We start from the raw sequence: 20,226 nt of genomic DNA, 5'->3' as shown, positions 1-20,226 counted from the left end.
TGTTAATCACCACTATTTTACTGCTGCTGACCAGTGTGCAGCTTATTTACTTTGTCCACATTGTTTAAGAACCAATGCTATAAAGGGCCATGTCCAGGGGGAGGTGCTGAGGGGTTGTAATGGTTTCAATGGGGAAAAGAAAAAGGAGAAAAAAAAATCACTGAACACTTTAGGCTTAAATACCTTTTTAAATAAAACTCTAAAAGAATTTGAAATTGGACATAAACAGCTGTTGCCCAGTTCCTTCCCATCCCAGCTGCTAAAGCTTGGAAGTCCTACAGAGGAGTCATAGTAGTCTGGGTGACTCCTTCTCTAAACTCCTCCTTGTACGGTCACTCCGTTTTTGAGAACAACCTGCTGTAGGCAGATTTATATCTGGGCCATGTTCCTTTGGTTTCTTAATAATGAACTTACTGTACTACTACTTACTTACTGTCCTACTGTACTGTATTTAATGATAGGGAAATCTTTTTGTATCCACCCACTGGCTTTTGCTATTCAATTATCTTCACAGAGTGGATTGGAGTTTTTTTTGGGGGGGGGGGGTTACTCTTCATGGAGTAGGTTTTGGATACTGATTCACCAGTAACTGCACCATCCAGCTACAGGTCTATTTATATTAGGAAGTCCGATTCACTATGGATGTCATGACTCACAAGTTTGATTTGGCATATGTTTTAGGTTAGATTCCCTTCCTGACACAACCCTCTGCCTTTATCTAGACTTGGGACTTGCACAAGAAAGCATGTATGTATGTTTTTTTTTCCAAAGCCAAATTTAATTGATCACAAGTTTTTGTTATAAAAAAAAAAGTCAAAATGTTAAGTGAGGGGCTGGAATAGATTTTATAGGCACTGTAACATTTAAAATACAATTTGATTTAATTGATAAAATAAATGATTTGTTCTAATGCATAACATCTCAACTTTTATGTTATTTATTTACGATTGCCAGTTTTTGCTGTGTACAGGTGTTTCTATAGCCCCAGTATAACATACGTAATGGAGTCTGGCACAATGACATTACCAGTAACCACATTTTCACCTGTGTTGTTGGAAAGGGTGGCACTTAACCATAAAAATTCACCTGTTAATGCTCGAGAATATGAATAGCTAGGGTCATAATTTTACATCATACATCTATCATCAAGCAAAGTGTATTGTCCAAGCTGGTAACTGCAGAAAGTTGCATTTTAGGAGCAAAAGGAAAAAAAAATATGTTAAAACCGGCAATGATGCCTCTTTAGATGTAGATCCATGCACATTTCTGTTTTTCCAACATGTTACTTTGATTTAAAAATGTTAGTCAATTTTCTCTAATACTCTGCCACGTGGATCTGAATATGAAATAACAGTCCAGCTACAATTGTAGTTCGTCTGGATCTACAATTTATCAATTAGCTCCCATCTGACAGCAGAAACATGTCTTTAAAACAACTTTGACATGGAACCAGGTTAAATGGAAGTCCATCCTCCGTAACATTTCTGATGCAAAAATGTAAAAAAGATGCAAAAGTGTTGATGAGGAAGTTCCTTCACAAGAAAAGCTGCAAAGGCAAAGCACATAATGTTCAACAGAATCCGGAGGGGAATTTGAGGCTGGTTATACAACTATCATCACTCAGTAGTTTTGAGGGATTCATTCAGTACCAATTTATGACAATCCTGTTTGCACAACACTTATATACAATTTAAATGTTTGTAATGTGTATTAGTAGGTTGGGGATCATGTACAAAATTTTAAAAAAAACAACAACATATTAACACACAAGAAAAGAAATGTACTAAATGAAGCCTATATTCTTGGAATTCTGATTAAAATCTAGCAATAGCAGAAATGAATAAATCTCCACAAAAAAAGGCACTTCACATTCTGAGGCGTGTTTGCAGTGTTTGCTTTGTACTGTTAGTGCCTTTTTATTTTTCAGCCCTCGTGGTATCAATCATAAAGCATCTCACAGCGCTCGTGATATGTTTATTTATTTACACGCACCACAAAATACATTGCAAATTTTTTTTTATAAAAAAAAAAAAAAAAAGCTTGGAACGCCTTTTACTAAGTATAAAGTACAAATACGTGATTAAAATTGCTAAATCAGAGTGCTCAAATTGACTGTACATGCAGCAAGGACCTCCATTAACAGTACACAAAGACAAATGCAAATAAGAACAGACTGTAACTGAACTGGCAGAGATCCCGCTGTCGAGTGAAAACATGTCATGCTGCAGCTCACAGCCCCATCACAGAGGGAAACACAGCAGCACCTGTTGAAGGGAAAAAAAAAAAAGAGTGCTTTTAATCCACGCAGGCAGCTTCTCATTAAGCCCTCACCTGCACCTAGCTCAGTGCTATGCCGTACTTTTTGGGCTACCTTGACCATCTCCTGTGTCCGAGTCAGGGACTTTCCAGTCCAGCTGGCGGCCTTTTTCGTAGAGTCCCTTCAGGACCTTCCGCACTTCGTCGTTCCCACCTCCCCGACTTAGCTCCAGGTACTTCCTGTAAAGCTGCAGAGCAGTTCGTGCGTCCTCTATGCTGTCGTGGGTTTCCCCCTGGATGTTGAGGTCTGAATAAGAGCCACACAATATAGAGGATAATCATGAATAATTAGTCATCATGACTCCGAAGGCAGCAGTTCAGCAGGTGTGCAGCAGTTTACAGTGCAGATTTTGGGATTTAACAGGGAGTAACACCTCAACGCCTGTGTGAAAAAACACAAACACATTTAAATTTTTCATGGAGACAGTGGAGGAAGTGGACTGACTTCAACACTGTTATTCAAAGCAAAAAAAGACCCCCTGACTTCATACAACTGCACATCACCTCAATGGCTTTGTTGTTAAACTGCAGAACTAAACTACTGATTCAGTAAAACGCCTCAACTTCTTTACAACTACAGATAATTTCTTTTTGTATGTTTAAGCTCATAAATTAAAAAGTGTCCAAACATTTGAAGAAAGGCTCATTTTGCTGCAGGGACTGTATTTTATTTTCACTTTTCACACAACCAGTAAAATCTGTAATTTGGCCCCGACACTGCCATCAAACCATACCTGCATTTGCATTGACTGTTTTTGTTCAGTCCTGTACATGTTCTGAATTCTTCCTCTTAAAGCTACAATATGAAACCAACTCAGCTGTAGCATGACACCCAAAGTCAAGTGACCCAGGTTGCTGCATAGTGACACTGTGTCACAGCCTGTGATGTCTCTTAGATACAGTTAGGTAGGTTCCCCATTCACTTTGTGATGCCCAGTGTTTGGCTCTCTGACTGGTTAGAAGGGTGAGATGTGGCGCATTTGTCAACTACATAAATATATATTTAAAAAAAGGTTACATAGTGAATCTTTAACTCACCTAGAAAATACCAGGCAAGAAATCTCAGAGAAATCATTCGCTTGCGGGGCAAATGGAACAGATAGACTGTGTCGACGACTTGGTCTTTGAGAACCTTAAAAACAGCAAAGAAACTGAAACTTATGCTTATGACTCCTCAAAGGGAAAATCTGGAATGAGGTGTTTTTGGATTATTTGAGATGCAAATAGCAAACAACTATTTCCCATGCAAGCACTGCCTGTAAACAAGACAACAAAGCAAATCTGACTCATGTCAAAACTGTAACTGTAAAAATACACACCAGTAAATTAATAACTCTAAAGTCTTTCTGTAAGCCGTGACCAACAAAGCGAACTCCAGTGTCAATGAGGAAGCGCAGCTTTAGGTAAGTTGACTTCAATGTGGTTAAATGCTTCGAAGATATCTTCGCATCCAGGTCCCCTGGTTTGATGCCAGAATACTGTGTCAAATAGTCGACCACCTGGAAGAACAAGCATTGACGTTCATTGTTGGAAGTCAACACAGTACATGTGAAAATGCAAATAAAAAATAAAAAACTTTCTACTCAATCAGTTGGAAGTAGTACTGTATGTGATCACTAGAAATACAAAGAATTATTCTAAACTGAAGAGATGATTTAGAAATGTTCCTGTGACGTTTACTGTGTGCATCAACACTAAGTTTCATCGGTCATGAACTTAGCTGCTTAGATTGCAGGTTGATTATTTGGATTTTGAATCAACTTACTGGCGCATACTTTCTAATAACAAGGGATGCAGTAAAATAGAGGAAGTAATGGGATAAAGTTTCATTCATTCAAATATTTCCTGCAAAAACAAAAAACGTCATTTGAACAATCATGTTGATCATTCATGCTTTGTGCTCTTAGTCCATCCCCTCATGAATACGTGTCTTTTACCTGCTCCTGAGTTGAGATGTAGTCATCGATGAAGGGCACCCCCTCATTGGGCCCCTGACCCCTGACACAGGTAATCCTGGCCACAGACATCTGACTGGGTTTGATGGTCGACTTGGTGCCATCACTGCGCAGCTCTGCCTCCTCCTGCAGACACACACAGTTAAGTGTATTTGCATAAGTGGGTCAAAAATGAGCCGGTGAGGTCGTTTTCTTGCAATATTTTCATAATGAAAAACTAATGGAAAACTACCCGCAATCATTTCTTATGGAATTTCATGGGATCCTCAGAGTCTTTGACCGTCAGGTATTATATATTCTGTGTACCACACAGACTATATCACACTCTTTCACACAGTAGTCCCGGAGGACAAGCACACACATTTCTGAGGTAAAATAATTATGCTAACATAAGTGAATGTACTGTGTGTGTGTGTCCTTCATGACTACTGTGTGAAAGAGTATGAGTTTCTTATCAGCTATCATCAAATTTGCCTATTTAATAGTGTACGAAAGTAGCAACCTAACATTACAGTAGGTTTGTGTGTGTGCCCGCATGGGTGTGTGAAATTATTTATAAAGCTACGTCTTTATCAATGATTTACTTGTCATTCAGAGCATTCAGGTAACAAAGAGATGCAATGTACCTGTGTGCAATGATCACAGCCAGAAACAGGTAGTTTGTCACAACTGCATACAGTGATGAGACAAGGCAAGAAAAGAGAGTTACACACACACACACAAACACTCACACAGGACGTGAGAGAGTTCTACAAATTACGCAGCTGTAGCTCAGGTTGGTAAGGCAGTCGTTGATGGACCACAGGGTCAGTGGTTCAATTCCCAGCTGAGCACATTGCAGCACTGGACAGCCACTGGCATCAGTGTGCATGTGTGTGTGGGTGAATGAGAAGCAACATCGTAAAGCGCTTTGGATAAAAAGCGTCATATAAATGGCCATTTACCCTTTACACACACACACACACAAAATTGATGTTGAAACTGTTGAGTTTTGATTTTTTTTTCAAACTACCAAAATGTTTGAAACATTTTTAAAAAGTGAGAAAAAAAATTATTTCAAACATGAATTAATTCTTGTAAAATGTATGAATGACAACAAAATGACTTCACAATAAAAACAAATATTGGACCACTAGATGAATAGCCGGAAGTCATCACTTTATGCTTTATTACTATATACAGTGAAGGGGTATGAATACTTTTGCAAGGAACTTTATACACCAAGTCCTTCCAGCTCCCTGTAGATACCTTAATTCATGAATCAGTGAATAAAACATTGCTTACCAATAGCCCACATCATTCTCAGTGATCAAAACAACTACTGTGATGACAATGTAATGATATTGGAGAAGTTACTGTTTCACAAATGTAAAATTATCCTTATCTTTAGACTGTAGCTACTTTTTGTTTTGGTCTTTTGCTGTAGCTCCTTTTTTTTACCTTCTGAGTCAACAATTTGCATATTTTCTTCCTGATTGTTTACTTTCGTTATTGTGCTCTTTTTTTGTTTTCTTTGGTTAATGTTAATAATTTTGTGGGAGAACGTGACACATAATACAGTTGAGTAGAAAACATTGCATCACCTTCTTCTGAAATAGCAAAGAGTAAATCTATCCACAGACTTTTTGTATTTAAAAATTCCTGAGACGTTGCAAATTATGCAAATTATGACCTAATAGCTCATCAGACACACACCTGTTCCAAAACGCATTGGGTTTGTTCACATGCTCCTTAGCATACTACTGGTTACTGCCTGTAACTAGTAGTTACATATGGACTTGTATTCCAGACTAAGGACTTTGTCAGATTCCCTGCTGTTTGTTTTGGATTCTTACTTTGCTCTCTAGACAGTTTCCTTGCATCTCTTGTACTAGATGTATGGGAATGTATAAGGCTTAAACATTATGTTTGGTGAACATTATTTGTTTTATTCTTTTTGCCATTTCAAGCGTGTGCAAACTTCTCAACTGTATGTAAATATTTCCGGAATTCCATCTAAAAGACATGAGAAAACTTGTTCATTAAGTATTTTTATTCATTCTCAAACCCTTTTCCCCAACACCAGCACAAGTCAGAATTCTCTCACAATCTCACTTTTCTCCTGTCTTTACACAACTGTTTGTCACTTTTCAACAACTCTGCCTTTAGATGTAGAGACATTGTTTTAAACATACCCTGTTGTAACCTCTGATACCCAACTTTCATTGTTGGGAAAGCAAACACCAGTAACATTCTGATTAGTGTGAACTACTTGAGTGCAAGTTGAAACATAATGATCCAGACTCACCTGATTGAGTGTGACAAACTCTGCGTCCAGCCCCACCAAATCACCGGCCTGTGGCATCTCACTGACCATAAGGGGGATGAAAGTGGCGTGACTCTTCCTCTGCTTCCGAGCCAGCGAGGCCTCTGTCAGCAGGACACTGGCATCGATGGGATTTTTAACTGAGACCGACAGCAAAGCATGAGCTGGTGAATGAATATTCGCCTTGAAGGCACAACTAATAGTTAAACTCCAGATTGAATATTCTTAACACTTACTGCGGAGGTCGTATTTGGTATGGTAGTTCCTCTTGGCATAATACAGAATGGCTGGCACTTTCCAGCTCACATCAAACTGTGCAGCTTCAGCCTTTGACAAACAAACAATAGCAAACCTTTTACAGGACTGTAAACATTACACCTCATTATCAAAAAATATATAGTAATAGTATAATTACCTTGTCAATTGGCTCAATTAAGAAATCATTAAAAAGGTACCACTGCTGGTGAGTGACTCCCTGAAACACACACGTATCACATAAAAATGATGTGACCCAACACAAAGCTTGAACTACAGTCTGAACTGTGTCCCATCTAAGCCTCAGTTACCTCTTTCCTTTGATGGTAGGTTTCTCCCACTTTTATGTGTGCCACCAAGTTTCCACCAGTGCGAGCATCGAGGACGTGGGGCACCGTGACCACCAAGTCATAGAGAGAAGCACCCTCTGCCTCTTCAGCAGCGCTTAACTAGTCAGAAATGATATGATAAGTTATGATGTGTAGAAGCTACAGCAACACAAACATTTGCCTCTGGTGATTCATAATGAATCAATCATTCTATTAGTTGCAGCATGTTAGTCTTGCATTTTAATACAGAAATCTGCTGAAACTCTTTGTACATCACCTCCTCTCCTTCAGGCCAGCTGCTTATCTCCAGCCCCTGGCTTTTGCTGATGGACATTTTGAGAGTGAGAGGAATCCAGACATGTCGCAGATCCTCTGCCCGAGTGTCAAAGGGGAATCCCTCCATACTGCATAACTCTTCCCCACTGCCCAAAGATGTGAAGTAAAATTAGCATAAACAGGAAAGTGATGTGAGGAAGAATTTACTAAATTAACTGCTTCTTTAATTTTTTTTATTGTAAGCAGAAAATCTTGGTTTTATTAACTTATGTTTGTACAAGAAGACATATTGAAAATAAAAATGGGTCTTTTTTTTCAATATTTTTTCATCTTTTAGACAAAATAACTCATAGATTAATCAATAAAACTACACAATAATGAAAATAACCATTGATGGAACCTTGACATTAAAAAGGGTCTTACTCCAAGCACCACTCTGTGGGCATAGGTGGGGGTTCTTTAGGTTTTGTGGGTTCCCGCGCCTCTTTTTGCATGGCCTTATTGAAAGCATACTGTGAAGAGAACCACAACACAAACATGCAACGCATGAAATTAGCAGCAGGAAAGTCTCAAATTAATTTACACGCTGTATTTGAAAGTTATCGGGATGGGAGTAAAACCCAAATAAGTGGTATTCACCTCAGCCTGAACCTTCCAGAACTCAGCCTCTTTAGCACTGTTCACTTCACAGTTTATAACCAGAACATCTGGCAGACATCGGATGTTGCGTGTTTGTACCTACACAGTGATATACAAAAACATTATCACAAAGTAGAACATATTAACATCAGACTGTAAATGCACGATCTGTTAATGTGACCATACGGTTACATCAGAATGAGAACTGTAACTCACTGTGGGCTGATACTTCTCACAGTTTTCACACCACGCCTGAGTGCTCTGTTCTAGACAGATGCTCTTCTTCAGGATCTCAGCAAAGTCATACTCCTTTATTACCTTTTCTGACAAGTCCAAGTGAAATGAATCTTGTTACTGGTCAACAAATATAGAGCTGGTATTTGCAAACTCAGCCCAGTGTACACAGATTGTTCATGCACAGCCGAGTGAAGAAACATCTTGAACTCACCTTGAGAGTTCTGTTCAGGGTAATGCATTGTGAAGAGCAGTGTGAGGGTGGAGCGGACTGTCTCCTTGCCACAGCGACACAGGCTGCTGTTCTCAACTTCACATCCAAACAATTTTCCAATGGCAGACTCGCCGGAGGAACCCAGAGAACTGCAGGAGCAGCATCAACACAATGCAAATGAATTCATGATTACATTACCCTTAACTTACTTCTGCTTGAGCTTTGTGCCTAAAATACCCGCAGACATGCAGCAGGTGTACTGGGCACATCAGAAACATTGTACACGAACACAATGACATCTGACTCAGCTGCTCTGACCTGCTGCTGGCTCCCCTGTAGGCCTGCGGACCCTCCTGTTCCTGTGTCTCTTGGTGAAGCTGAGTGAGGATGAAGCGGTTCCAGCTTTGGATTAAGCGCCCTAGTCTGGCTTTCCCCGTTTGCTCATCTGAGTCTGCAAGGATCAGGCCCAGAGCCGATGCTTCAGGGATAGTACGAAAGGCTCTGAGGAAGTTACTGGCCTTGAGAAGAGGAGACAGGAAATGCTGTTTAGGGAAACTACCTATAGGCTATGTGTAGCTGCAACATACTGTGAATAAATATTAACATTGCTGCATGGATCAACCTACTGGCGTTCAAAGCCACACCAACAAATAGCTACCTGACATGGATCTCCTCGTGACAAATCCAGCATGTGAAAGAGGAAGCCGAGCTCACAGGCCAAACAAAACTCCTTCTGGCACAAATGATTCTGTACCAGACAACGGATTGGTTCCAGGAAATACAATACCTAAAAGCCAACCCCCCAAAAAATATAGAGAATATCTCTTCATGTTTTAAAACACACAAAAACCTCATTTTTGAAAAACACGTCCTGGCCTCTTACCTGGATCATGCAGTTACAGTAGGCATTGGGAATGTGTGGTTCTAGGCCAGCGAACAAGGTTCTGTTGTAATGTTTGAAATCAAAGTCTTCTAGTCCAAGTTTAGAGTATTTAATTGTGACCTGAACAAGTACAAAGATGTCATTTTTTTCGAAATTTACATTAATTTTACGTGAAAAACATAAGAAACTGTGGGTAATCCGACCTTTCTGTACTTTTTGGGCACCATGTAGAGATGTGGCTCTTCATCACGTCCAATGGGCGATTCAGGAACCTGGTTGTAATTGTCGTAATCTAGCTCTACGTCTTTAATTTTATAAGGAACCTGAAACCAAAATACGACATAGATGTCAGCTTGTTCAAATCTATGAATGAACATGATACTGAACACAGCAAATATGTTGATTTTCTATTTTCAGATATAGTTGAAATTGCATAACTATAAAGAAATTATCTTTATGCTACATTGTGGCAACAGCAGCTGAGAAGTAACTAAAGATGCACATTGCAGGCTTTCAATGCACCTGGTTGCGAGGGCGGGTACGAGGATTTGCTGCATATCCAATGAACCCAACTGTCTTCATCGTGCGCAGGATTTCTGGGTCTACAGGTGGAGCTCGTCTGTAGGAAAGAACAGTGTTTTATCATGACAAATACTCATCCAAAATCTTAGATTCAACTGTGGCAGCACTCGGGCTGGTGGGAAAGTGCATAAAGTTTCTCAGAGACAAGCTGCTGTGACACAGACACGTATCACACACAGATAAGACTATTGGATACACCTAAACAATGAAACACGACTAAGTCCTCATACAGACACACAAACTACAGGCTACAAAATTAATCATCTCTAGCAAAATCAATCAACGTCTTACAAAAACAAAAACTGAACATTAGAATCATCATGACGATACGATTTATCGCAAGGTTGTTTTATTAGACTTCCTTCGTTTTAGCAATCCAATAAGGCAGTTACTATTTCTTTTACAGTGGCTCAAAAACTGATCAGCATAATCTATTGTTCCTGTTGCATGTTAATTAGTCTCTCAGGCTGGGAAAATGTCTATTGTTCAGTGTGCCCCACTGAGTGATCTGCATTTTTTTTTTTTAAAACAGGCTAAAATTTTCTCTTCTAAGTGCAGCAGGCCGCAGCCCTCATGTTTAGGCTGAAATAGAAACTACATAATAGGGACTTTTCAGTTAATCAAAAAAAGTAATTAAATCAGATTTGATGTCCATCTTTGATGATGCGGATGTAATTAACTTACAGTAGATGTGTCTGTCTGTTTAAACTGTCAATCTAATTGTTACATATTACTGCTCCCAACATGACACATATAAACACTGACGTCACTTCTCTGGCCGCAGAAAAGAGAAATAACTAGTTCCACACTATGACTAAATATTTTTATGGTGGTAAGGATGAGATCATACATCTCCATATTTTCATACAACAGCAGTTCACTGTTTTTGTTTCATATCATTAAGTCCTACCACCGAGTGAAAGGTGAGGCTTGTGCAATTGTTCATATTTGCTAGCCAACATCAAAATCCCGATCGAAGAACTAACAATCAATTAGTTTGTCTTCCAATACTTTCCAACTTCCCTATGTTGTCTCTGGCACTCCAGTTCCCATTCAAGAAATACATTTAAAATTTAAATTCTTCTTTAAAAAAAGACGTGTCTCAGTCTGGCTGCTCAGTCCTTCAAACTGTCCCGCATGTTACTCCCAATGTGACACACAAACAATGACATTATTTTTACTGACGGACGAAAAGGGAAGAAGTTTAGCACTGCAAGTAAATAGGAGTGAGATCATACATCAACTATTAACTATAATGCAGCGGCAGTTTGCAGTTTTGGTTTCACATTACAAGTCACCCTACCACTTAAAAGATGAAGTTTCTGCTGCTGTCGCCAAAACCCATTGAAAGACCAAAACCAACAATGTGTGTGTCTCTCAATAGTTTCCAACTTCCCTGTCCTCTCTAACTCATTCCCATCACCTCCGGTTGTTACGACAGATAAATTCCAAATAAATAGTTACATTTTAGTAACATTTCAAGCTACCTTATTGCTTAAGCAGCTAACCACTGTAGTTTAATACACGAATTCATATTAAATGCATGTGTAGCTGTGTTACCTGGGGCTGGATGTGGCCAGGGCAGTGGGCCAGTCTGACAGCAGTGGTTCGGTGCTAGTCAGCGGCATCGGGATAAGAGAGAGGGGCAGCAGGTCGTGGTTCCAGTCCAGCTGAGGCAGTGTGTCCACAATGCAAGGCAGGGCAAACTCTGTCTCCCGAGAGTAGTCATTGAACGAAACCTCTGGAGCGTCAGACCACAGGTGCACACAGCCCCCCGAGTCCCCAAAGGCCAAAGCTTGTTTGCTAGAGGAGACGTCAAAGCTCATGAGCAACTGACCCACAGTGTTGACGTGAAAAATGTCGGCCACATTGGCAAGACCAGTGGGTTCACAGAACTGACATTGACCTAGAGGAAAAAAAGAAGTGTACAATTACTTTTAGATACCAGTGTTAAGGAAAGTTTCATTGTAATCACTGGGTGTTTCAGTGTGAGGCTAAAATGTGAGTTATGATAAAATGTGCGTGTCACATTCTCTATGAGAGTCTGTGAAGATTATGTAAAAAGATAAGTCCCAGTTCTTACCCGTCTGTGAGATTATCGCCAGACGTGATGTATATGTAGGAATAAAGTGCAAGAACAGTGGATCCACATGTACTTGAAGTGGAGTTACAGCTCGCATCATGCGGAGGTCATAAACCATGAGGAAACGGTCGCATGCCAACCCATTCAATCCTCGACTGGAGAACCCACATGCAGCCAGAAGGTTTCCGTGAACATCAAAGTCTGAGAGGCTACCAGAGAAGGCATCAAACTCTTGCTCCATCTTGAAGGTCCGCAAGTCCCGGAGGGTTATCTGGATTCAACAGAAGTTAATTTGAGTTCTGGAAAGTTAAGAAAAAACATCTTTCACCAGCCGATTTGTTCTTTTCATTCTTACTTTGCCAGAAGTGTGCCCACAGAAAAAGAAACGACTAGTTTGACGTATTATTGCCACTCCGGGAACCTCAACAGTAAACTGCAAAACACAAATACAGGTAAAAACAATTATTCCATTATTCCTTAGATTATGCAGCAAATTATGTGTCACATGCATAGGTGATTGTTAATAAAACTCAATTCCAATGTCTCACTTTCTGAGTTTCTTGAACAGTATTCAAGTCAACTTCAGCCACGTAGTTTTGTAATCCGCCCATCAGCAGGGTATTATTGTCAGTCATGAGAAGACTATGCATATCAGCTCCTTCCTCCATCCTTAAATGCACACAAAAAAAATGTACTTCAATTAGAAGAATTAATTGAAGAAGACAGCTGAAGGGTGTTTACATTCAATTTCAGCACAAGAAAACTTGATCTGACACTTACGGGTAATCAAACATAACAAGCCCCCCACGAGTGTAGCATTTGAGGTTGCCCTTGGAAAGAAACAGAACGCCCGTTTCCAAACTCTGAATGTGTCGAATGTCATCTGTTGCATGCACTTGAAAAGAAGAATAGCGGCCCATTGTAGGTCCAAAGAACGAGGTTGCATGACCCTAAAGAGAAAAATAAAAGCGTTACACTAACTGACATAGCCAAATTGCATTATCAATAAATTGGAAGTGGCCTATGTGCTTAGAAAAGAATCACAACTCCATAACCAAGGCTCTTACCCTGTGGTTTCCCATCCAGAGCATTTCCTCCTGGAGATCAAAATGTGTTGCAGTGACTGGGATGCCGACTTCTGAAACTACAGTGTGTAGCTCAGAAAACATCCCCTCCATGAGGTGCACTGGTTCGGGGACTGTCACGGTCAGTGCATCTGGATCCAGCTCCACACCCTGCAGTAAGGTGGGGTTAAGGTGGGGGTCCAAGGTGGGCTCCAAACCTGCATCCAGAGTACCGTGGAGACTGGACGAGTACTCCCCCATCCCAGCGTCAAGACTGTCAAAGTTCATTGTTGGTGCGGTGATCTAAACCTGCAGAGGCATGACAACTTCTGTTACTAATACCACTGAAATCATGCTAAAGCATGGGACAAAGACTGGGAATAGCTTATCAATTCATTTAACAAAGAATATTAGTGCATATTTATTAAGTAAGTTTGTTAGTTATTTTGATCACCCACACCACAGTATAGGCTCGTATTATCAGGGTTACTAAATGTTAGCTTTGGCTTGGTTTGGTACCAGTAGCTAGCCTTAGCTAGCTCACGTTAGAGCTAACCACTAGTAGTAGCCTTTAAATTATTGTCATAGTACATATATATACTGAAATGAGAGAAGCGCTAGCGTTTATAAACTTCCAATAATAGTGTGTATGCGGCCAGTTGGCTCTCGTTTACGATTAACGTAAGCTAATGGTAGCATCTGTTGTTGCTGCATCTGTTCTTGCAAACACCCACAATTTCAAATTGGTTAAGAGTGTGACATTTCCTTTCAAAAACCATACATACATACACGTGAAATTTAAGTGTAAAGTTTATACCGACCTATTCATAAAGCCCAGTTAACTGCACAATTCTCCATGCTTACTCCATTCACAACAATAACACACAGACCAGGAAAATCATTTCCGGAGTCAAAGGGTTTGTTCAAGAGCAGCAGTGTTGCTGTGACACGTCTCAAGTGCAAATTAATCCATACTGTCTTGTTAGTGTTTCAGGTTGTTTTGAGCTCATTCTATGCTTACATTTGTCTATGACAAGTTATTGACATGAACCTAACACTTATCAGCAGGTCCGTTACATTATTTAAAGATGTTTAGTGGATAAAAGAGCAAAGTATAGTTTAAGTAATTCTTTAGGCAAAAACAAACAAGATATTTGAAGAAGGAATTCGTGTTGTTTTCTTCTCTAGGAGCGATCTGGGTAAAAGCGTCTGATAAATAACTAAATGTAAATGATCGAAGCCCACATCAAACACTTTATTGACCACAAAAGCTAATTAATTAGAAAACGTGGCAAAAGTGTCATGTTGAATTTCCACAGCCACAGATGAACACATCACATATCAACCAAAAGTCCAAAACTCAATATCATTTAGTTTGAAAAATATAAATAAAATTGAGAAAACTGGAAAATCCTTTGGGGCTGGAAACAAGCTAATTAGTGACATTTTAGCTTTTTAAAGGATGATTGATTGATTGAATGCCGAGTATCTTTTTTTGTTGATTAACAAATGGATCTGGATGGATATCTAATACTGATGCTCAGCTCTGGTCTTACCAGTGTAAAAAATGATTTAATATACTACAGAGGTATCTCATACAAGCCCATTATTTCAGTCCTTACAAAAAAACTCACTGACTTAGGTAGATGTAAATCTGCTTATGGTGACGAAGTCATAGCAATATGTCCATGCTTTTTAAAAATGTTATTTGGGAGCTACAAACCTTCCTATATTAATTGATGGTAACCATTAGCCCACTCTTTCCATCTTTGACAAAGTTTTAATTTTATAAATAAATAAATGTCCAACCGTTTTGTTTACAGATATAATTTGATGACAGTGATTTGGATACAGGCAAATAAGGGAACACAAATGGGAAAGGTATGGGAAGTAAGAAAATACTGTATCTTATGTCTTCCCTTGTCAGTTTAATTTTCTGAAGAACAAGTTCAGCTGAAGTGAAGAGGTTTTTCTCTGGTAGAGAAGAGGGGCAGATCGCGGACACAAACGGAAAGTTTGTCCAATCTGTTTGAAGAATTTAGTTCATTATCGCCCTGAAGCGCTAAAGGTTAATCTCACTTCCTCGGCACAGCCAGATGTGAAACTTGATTAAATCACACTTAGGTTAATTGATGTGTCACTTTAACTAGTATTTCCTATTAGGCGCACTTAGTTGTGAGAAATTATGGATACAGCTCAGTTAATGATAAAATATAATAAAAACAGAATTCTGAATAATAGAGTGACGTGAAAGTTTTTCATTTTTTCTCAAAAAAAGTGATTTGTCCTTGTGATCATCCGTATCTTTTTCTTACATAATGATATCACAATAAATTACATCAACACCACTTCTTCCTGCCGGTGAGTTACGTGAGTTGCACTCCGCGTGAACTCACCTGAGGGATGCCGAAAAATCCCCGCTTTTGCGGACACTTAAAAAGCCGCCTCAAAACACGCTCACCTCACTCATCACTCCCACCTCAGAAAGACGAGATCACAGCAGGAGACACTGTACACAACTCGTACCCAACATGGATTTTTGTTTGGCGACTTTTGCTGCTCTTTGCCTGCTTTTTGCCTCCGCATCCTGCGCTCCATCCGGGCTCCATCTGCATGATGGATGCGCCGATGTACGGAGCAGCTCCCTGGAGCTTAACCACATCGCCAAAACGGTGTCAATAGAGGTAAGTTTTGCTTTATTATTACAACTCACAGCAAAAATGATTATACTAAACACCACCTGAGAAGTTTTGGCCAAACTTCAATTAGCTGTTGTAGACATTAAAACCAGTCCGAAGTCACAGTTTTAAATATTATTATTTTTTACGCAAGCTATTGGCCTTATTATTAATAACCCGTTTATTCTCTTTAGTGACATTTCTTAAATTGTGACTGTACTGATCATTTCTTGTCTCCCACTGTCTGTAGGCACGGAATGGATCCCAAGATGTGATAGATTTCTCCACCTCACTTGTTTGGATGGAGGCCAAAGATTTGTGTGATCCTGGGACACTCAAACAGGACTCTGCTGTAAGCCACCACGCACAATGATGCCGTGACAACTATGTATAGAAATCTATACGATATATGAATAGCTATAATAAATCAGTTCCTGATTTTAAAGTTTTTTTTTTTTCCCCAAACTGCTTCCTCAGTCATGCATTGGGAAGATACTTGATGTCCTCAAAAGTTACAACTCAGCAATAGAGAGGATTGCTGAATTTCAAAGTTGCTCACAGTATGTCACCAAAGTGAAGCCAGCCATGCAGAAAGTGCACAAAGACATGAGCGCGTGTGTGTCCAGGAGAGGGATGCATCACAAAAAGGTAAAATCTGTTTAGTCTTACAGTTCAGTTTAATTTTCCTATATCAGACTCACAAGTCTGTACAGTGAAGTTGTATTTTTGACATTACAGTTTGCTGGTTCACGTTGTACTTATTTTAAATGCTTTTCTGATTCTACAGGCGTCCCACCTCAGCAGTGAGGTGCCTCAGCGCATCCATCGCTGGCAGGAGGCTCTGCTGTGTCACTACACCATGGACAGACTCTTCTCCTTCTCCATCTTCATTGCTCGTGTCTTTGCTGTTGGGGATCCAGCCCATCACACAGAGGGCTCGGCTCAGAAGTGCATGTAGGGTGTCACATCTTCAGCGTTCACTGACATATAGCTGTGAACTGTACAAGCATCCTGTATTTGATCACGTTGATCAAAGCCTTCAGTGTCTGACTGTGAACCTAGACCAGTGTTCCCACTCTGGTTTCTGCCATGTATGCATGAAATGTATTTCCAATGGAATCATTACCTGACATATTTATTCAAATTATATTTATTGTGTTTATTTATTGATATTTATTAAAATAACTTTTTCAATTTGTCATATTTAATAATTTACTTTTTATGTATTTTTACATTTTCATTATTTTTATATTTTATTTTGATCTATGTTTGTATTTTATTTATATGACTACTCAATTATTATACAGAAAAAACATAATGTTCATAATAAACAATCATCAATCACATCATCCTCTGTGTAGTATCTCATAAATGATGTCATAGTATATTTTAATGGTGACTGTTGTTTCCAAAGAAAACAATCACGCTAAACAATCCCTCATTAAGGAAATGTACAAAGTTACTTGCAGACTGCTTTTTTTTAAACAAATTTCCAAAACACAACTCAGATTAACATACTGAGATTAGGAGGAAGCTGTGCTTTCCTAAAACATTTCAGCATCTGTTAGGAGACAAAGAACTTCCTGCATACTTCCTCCCAGTCACTGTCTCTATAATTGCAGATTGAGCTTTTCATACGCTGATGATGCAACTGTAGTAGTAGTTCAAAGCAAAACAAACAAACTACGTTTTGTAGAAGCGGAAGTAACCGCGATCTCAGTGTGAACGTACGGGATTGCTCAACAAGGAAGTTTGTTCTCTTTATCCAGAATTCATTCCACCTCTCATCATATCCCACCCACAGGAATTCTGTGGAAAAACTCCAGAGTTTATTGTACACATCTGCCACAGGAGTGTGATCTGTTATGACCCTGTCAGTAAAGGAGGAAATGATTCATTTAGCACCCATCTAAAGCAGATTTTCCTAAATGCTTTCCAAGAAAGGTAGGAGGATCATTATACGGTCAAATAAGTTGTACCTACAAAGGAAAAAGAAAACCATAGCTTGCATGATTATGGAATTGATCTGAGGGCAGTGGTGACCTATATAGAAGGGTTTATTATGCTGTAAACATGAACAGTAATGTGACTGTAATTTGTGTGAGAAAGATGAAAGCAAGACGTTGCATAAATAGTGTTAAATAGTGATGCTTAAATACAATTTAAAAAATCTAAAACCTAAATACAGTCTTTAAGTTTTTATGACAATTTGAATAAGAACTGATCACAACAGAGGATGTGAAGTTGATGTATTAAATATTTTTGTTCTTCAAGCACAATGTTGTTGTGGATCCCCTTCCTCTCTGTGGGTGAGTCTGGATTCTGAAAGGTGTCACGACAGTAGGTGGTGCTGCCACAGTTGGAGTGCCACCTTACCTTTGCCCTACCTCCATCGAATGTGATCGATTTAAATAACGTTTTTAGACAAAGAAATAAAAATTTTACAGGTAATCCACTGGAATCACCATAGCAGGCTGAACTTGTATCTCACAAGATGACCCCGCTGTCCAACAACACTTAAGACGGTACGACAGAAAATCACATTCTCTCTAAAAAAAACAGAAAAACACTGGTTGGAAGTTGTGGTTGTTACAGTTTATAAATCAACAGTGGCTTCATTAATAGAAAATAAAGTACACATGCCACAGATGAGTAAACCAAAATTTTAGACAGTTTAAAACTTTGAAAATTTTCCTCAGCACTATTAAAATATAAAAGCTCTGTATGAAAATGGGTTTCGAGAAATGACAGACTCAGCGAGCTAAAGTTCCCGAGGATGCCCTGCACATGTTATCTATGTGTCATAAGGTATATAAATTTTACATCACTTCCTTTTTTAATTTATTTGCACACCGCTGTTGTTGAGAAGCAATCTCCTCAGAGTCCCGGTAACCATAAGTGTACTTTTACTTTCATTTTCAGGTTATTTACCTTATGCAAGATACTCCCCCCATGCTATTATGCAGGATAATTTTACTGCTTAAAGTTGTGAATCACATTTAGGGTTCATTTTATATTTTAGATAGTACACTATATTGCCAAAAGTATTCGCTCACCCATCCAAATAAATCAATTCAGGTGCACAAAGAAAGGTCCATAAACACATGGATGAGTGAGTTTGGTGTGGAAGAACTTGATTGGCCTGCACAGAGTCCTGACCTCAAACCGATAGAACACCTTTGGGATGAATTAGAGCGAAGACTGCGAGCACTGTGTATTATGTATTTCATAAACACACTCCTAAACCTCGTGGAAAGCCTTCCCAGAAGAGGTGAAGCTGTTATAGTTGCAAAAGGTGGGCCGACGTCACTAAAGTTCATATGGGTCTAAAGGGAGGTGAGCGAATACTTTTGGCAATATAGTGCATATTTCTAAAATGTTTACTCGGTGAAATAGGTGAGACACTAGTCAAGTTGTGACTTAAGGTCACAGAATGGAGATGGGTTCCTTTTTATCTCTATCACTTCTAAAGGTTTATAATGTTGTGTTGCAATTTTTCCTTTATCAGTAAACAAAATAGAAACTAAAATGAAATAGGAATCTCAATTTTGTGTCTGAGTAGTAGAAGGGCAAGCTTTGAGCAGTGAACCTTTCCTTTGGGATGATACCCTAAAACTCAAAATTCCAGACTTTCCTTTTTCCTGCAATGTGATCTTATTCTAAGAATATTTCAATGTCTTCTAGTTTACTTTAGGATGAGTTTGAGCAATGAGTAATAGAGCAACCAATGTCACTGCTTATTTCCCAATACTAATCGACACTGCAGAAAACTGGCACTATATTCGCGCTGTGGTTGCTATGATATTTGCATTTGAGCCATTTGGGGTGAAATGCCAGTTTCAGAGGTTTTCTTACAAACAAATCATTCAGTCTACCAGTCATGTGTTTTTTCAGTATACAGAGTAAGGCTATCATGTATAATACCTTGGATTATTTTAGGATGTTTCAGGCAATGATGCAAATCACTCAGCAGGTGGACTGACAGGGCTGTAGCATTCATTTTTCAATTATTGGTTTCGTTGGAAAACAAACATTATCATCTTGTTTCTGTCTCCCCAAAAAAGATGTGATATTATTTATAATGTGCATTTTTTTTATTGCATTTGTTTATCTAAATAAATGCACTTTCCACCACTGGTCATTAGTTTAATGGATACGTTATGGAAGAAGTATTAACTTATCTACAGGACCTGTCTTTCGCCTGTAACAGGGCTTAATATTTTTGTTCAATTTAGTGAAAATGAAAGTTGATCCTTAAGCTGAACTGAAAGCTGAGAAAACTTAAAAGCATCCATCTCCTGCCTTATGGTGAGGTTGACAATAACCGTGACATTTAACAATCTGGGGCGTCTTTCAAAGTTATTGGGAGACAGTTCCTTGAAAAACTGAATTCAAATTTCTCACCCTCAGCTG

The 20,226-nt window shown here is 39.1% G+C and overlaps 1 protein-coding gene across 3 annotated transcripts; it reads right to left on the bottom strand.

Moving 5' to 3' along the window:
* Positions 1-1,963: 1,963 nt before the first annotated feature.
* Positions 1,964-14,083, bottom strand: pan2 (poly(A) specific ribonuclease subunit PAN2). 3 transcript variants are annotated; one of them, XM_067528599.1, is made up of 26 exons: positions 13,957-14,083; positions 13,139-13,444; positions 12,852-13,021; positions 12,620-12,740; positions 12,427-12,504; positions 12,072-12,342; positions 11,549-11,894; positions 9,929-10,025; positions 9,610-9,729; positions 9,407-9,526; positions 9,182-9,310; positions 8,842-9,041; positions 8,524-8,672; positions 8,292-8,398; positions 8,076-8,174; positions 7,860-7,948; positions 7,438-7,582; positions 7,143-7,280; positions 6,992-7,051; positions 6,813-6,903; positions 6,559-6,716; positions 4,254-4,397; positions 3,636-3,815; positions 3,355-3,448; positions 2,360-2,563; positions 1,964-2,264 (listed from the first exon to the last, which is right to left on the bottom strand). In XM_067528599.1, exons 2-26 carry the CDS (start codon positions 13,421-13,423, stop codon positions 2,230-2,232), a joined length of 3,630 nt encoding a protein of 1,209 aa, XP_067384700.1. In that variant the 5' UTR covers positions 13,424-13,444; positions 13,957-14,083; the 3' UTR covers positions 1,964-2,229. The 3 variants fall into 3 exon arrangements, with proteins under 3 accessions (XP_067384700.1, XP_067384701.1, XP_067384703.1); XM_067528600.1 differs by having other exon boundaries at positions 2,372-2,563; XM_067528602.1 differs by lacking the exons at positions 1,964-2,264; positions 3,355-3,448 and having other exon boundaries at positions 2,439-2,563.
* Between the last annotated feature and the right edge of the window lie 6,143 nt (positions 14,084-20,226).

This window comes from Channa argus, chromosome 13, assembly GCF_033026475.1.
Source record: "Channa argus isolate prfri chromosome 13, Channa argus male v1.0, whole genome shotgun sequence".
Taxonomy (NCBI): Eukaryota; Metazoa; Chordata; class Actinopteri; order Anabantiformes; family Channidae; genus Channa; species Channa argus.
The sequence above is the reverse complement of the archived record's forward strand: the minus strand, read 5'-3'. Positions and strand labels throughout refer to the sequence as shown.

Excerpts from the sequence above, each read along its gene's own strand:
- pan2 (XM_067528599.1), bottom strand. The coding sequence starts at position 13,423 with ATGAACTTTGACAGTCTTGACGCTGGGATGGGGGAGTACTCGTCCAGT. Across the intron at positions 12,505-12,619 it reads CTGTTCAAGAAACTCAGAAA|TTTACTGTTGAGGTTCCCGG; the intron begins GTGAGACATTGG and ends TGTGTTTTGCAG. Across the intron at positions 9,527-9,609 it reads TGCCCAAAAAGTACAGAAAG|GTCACAATTAAATACTCTAA; the intron begins GTCGGATTACCC and ends GTACTTGTTCAG.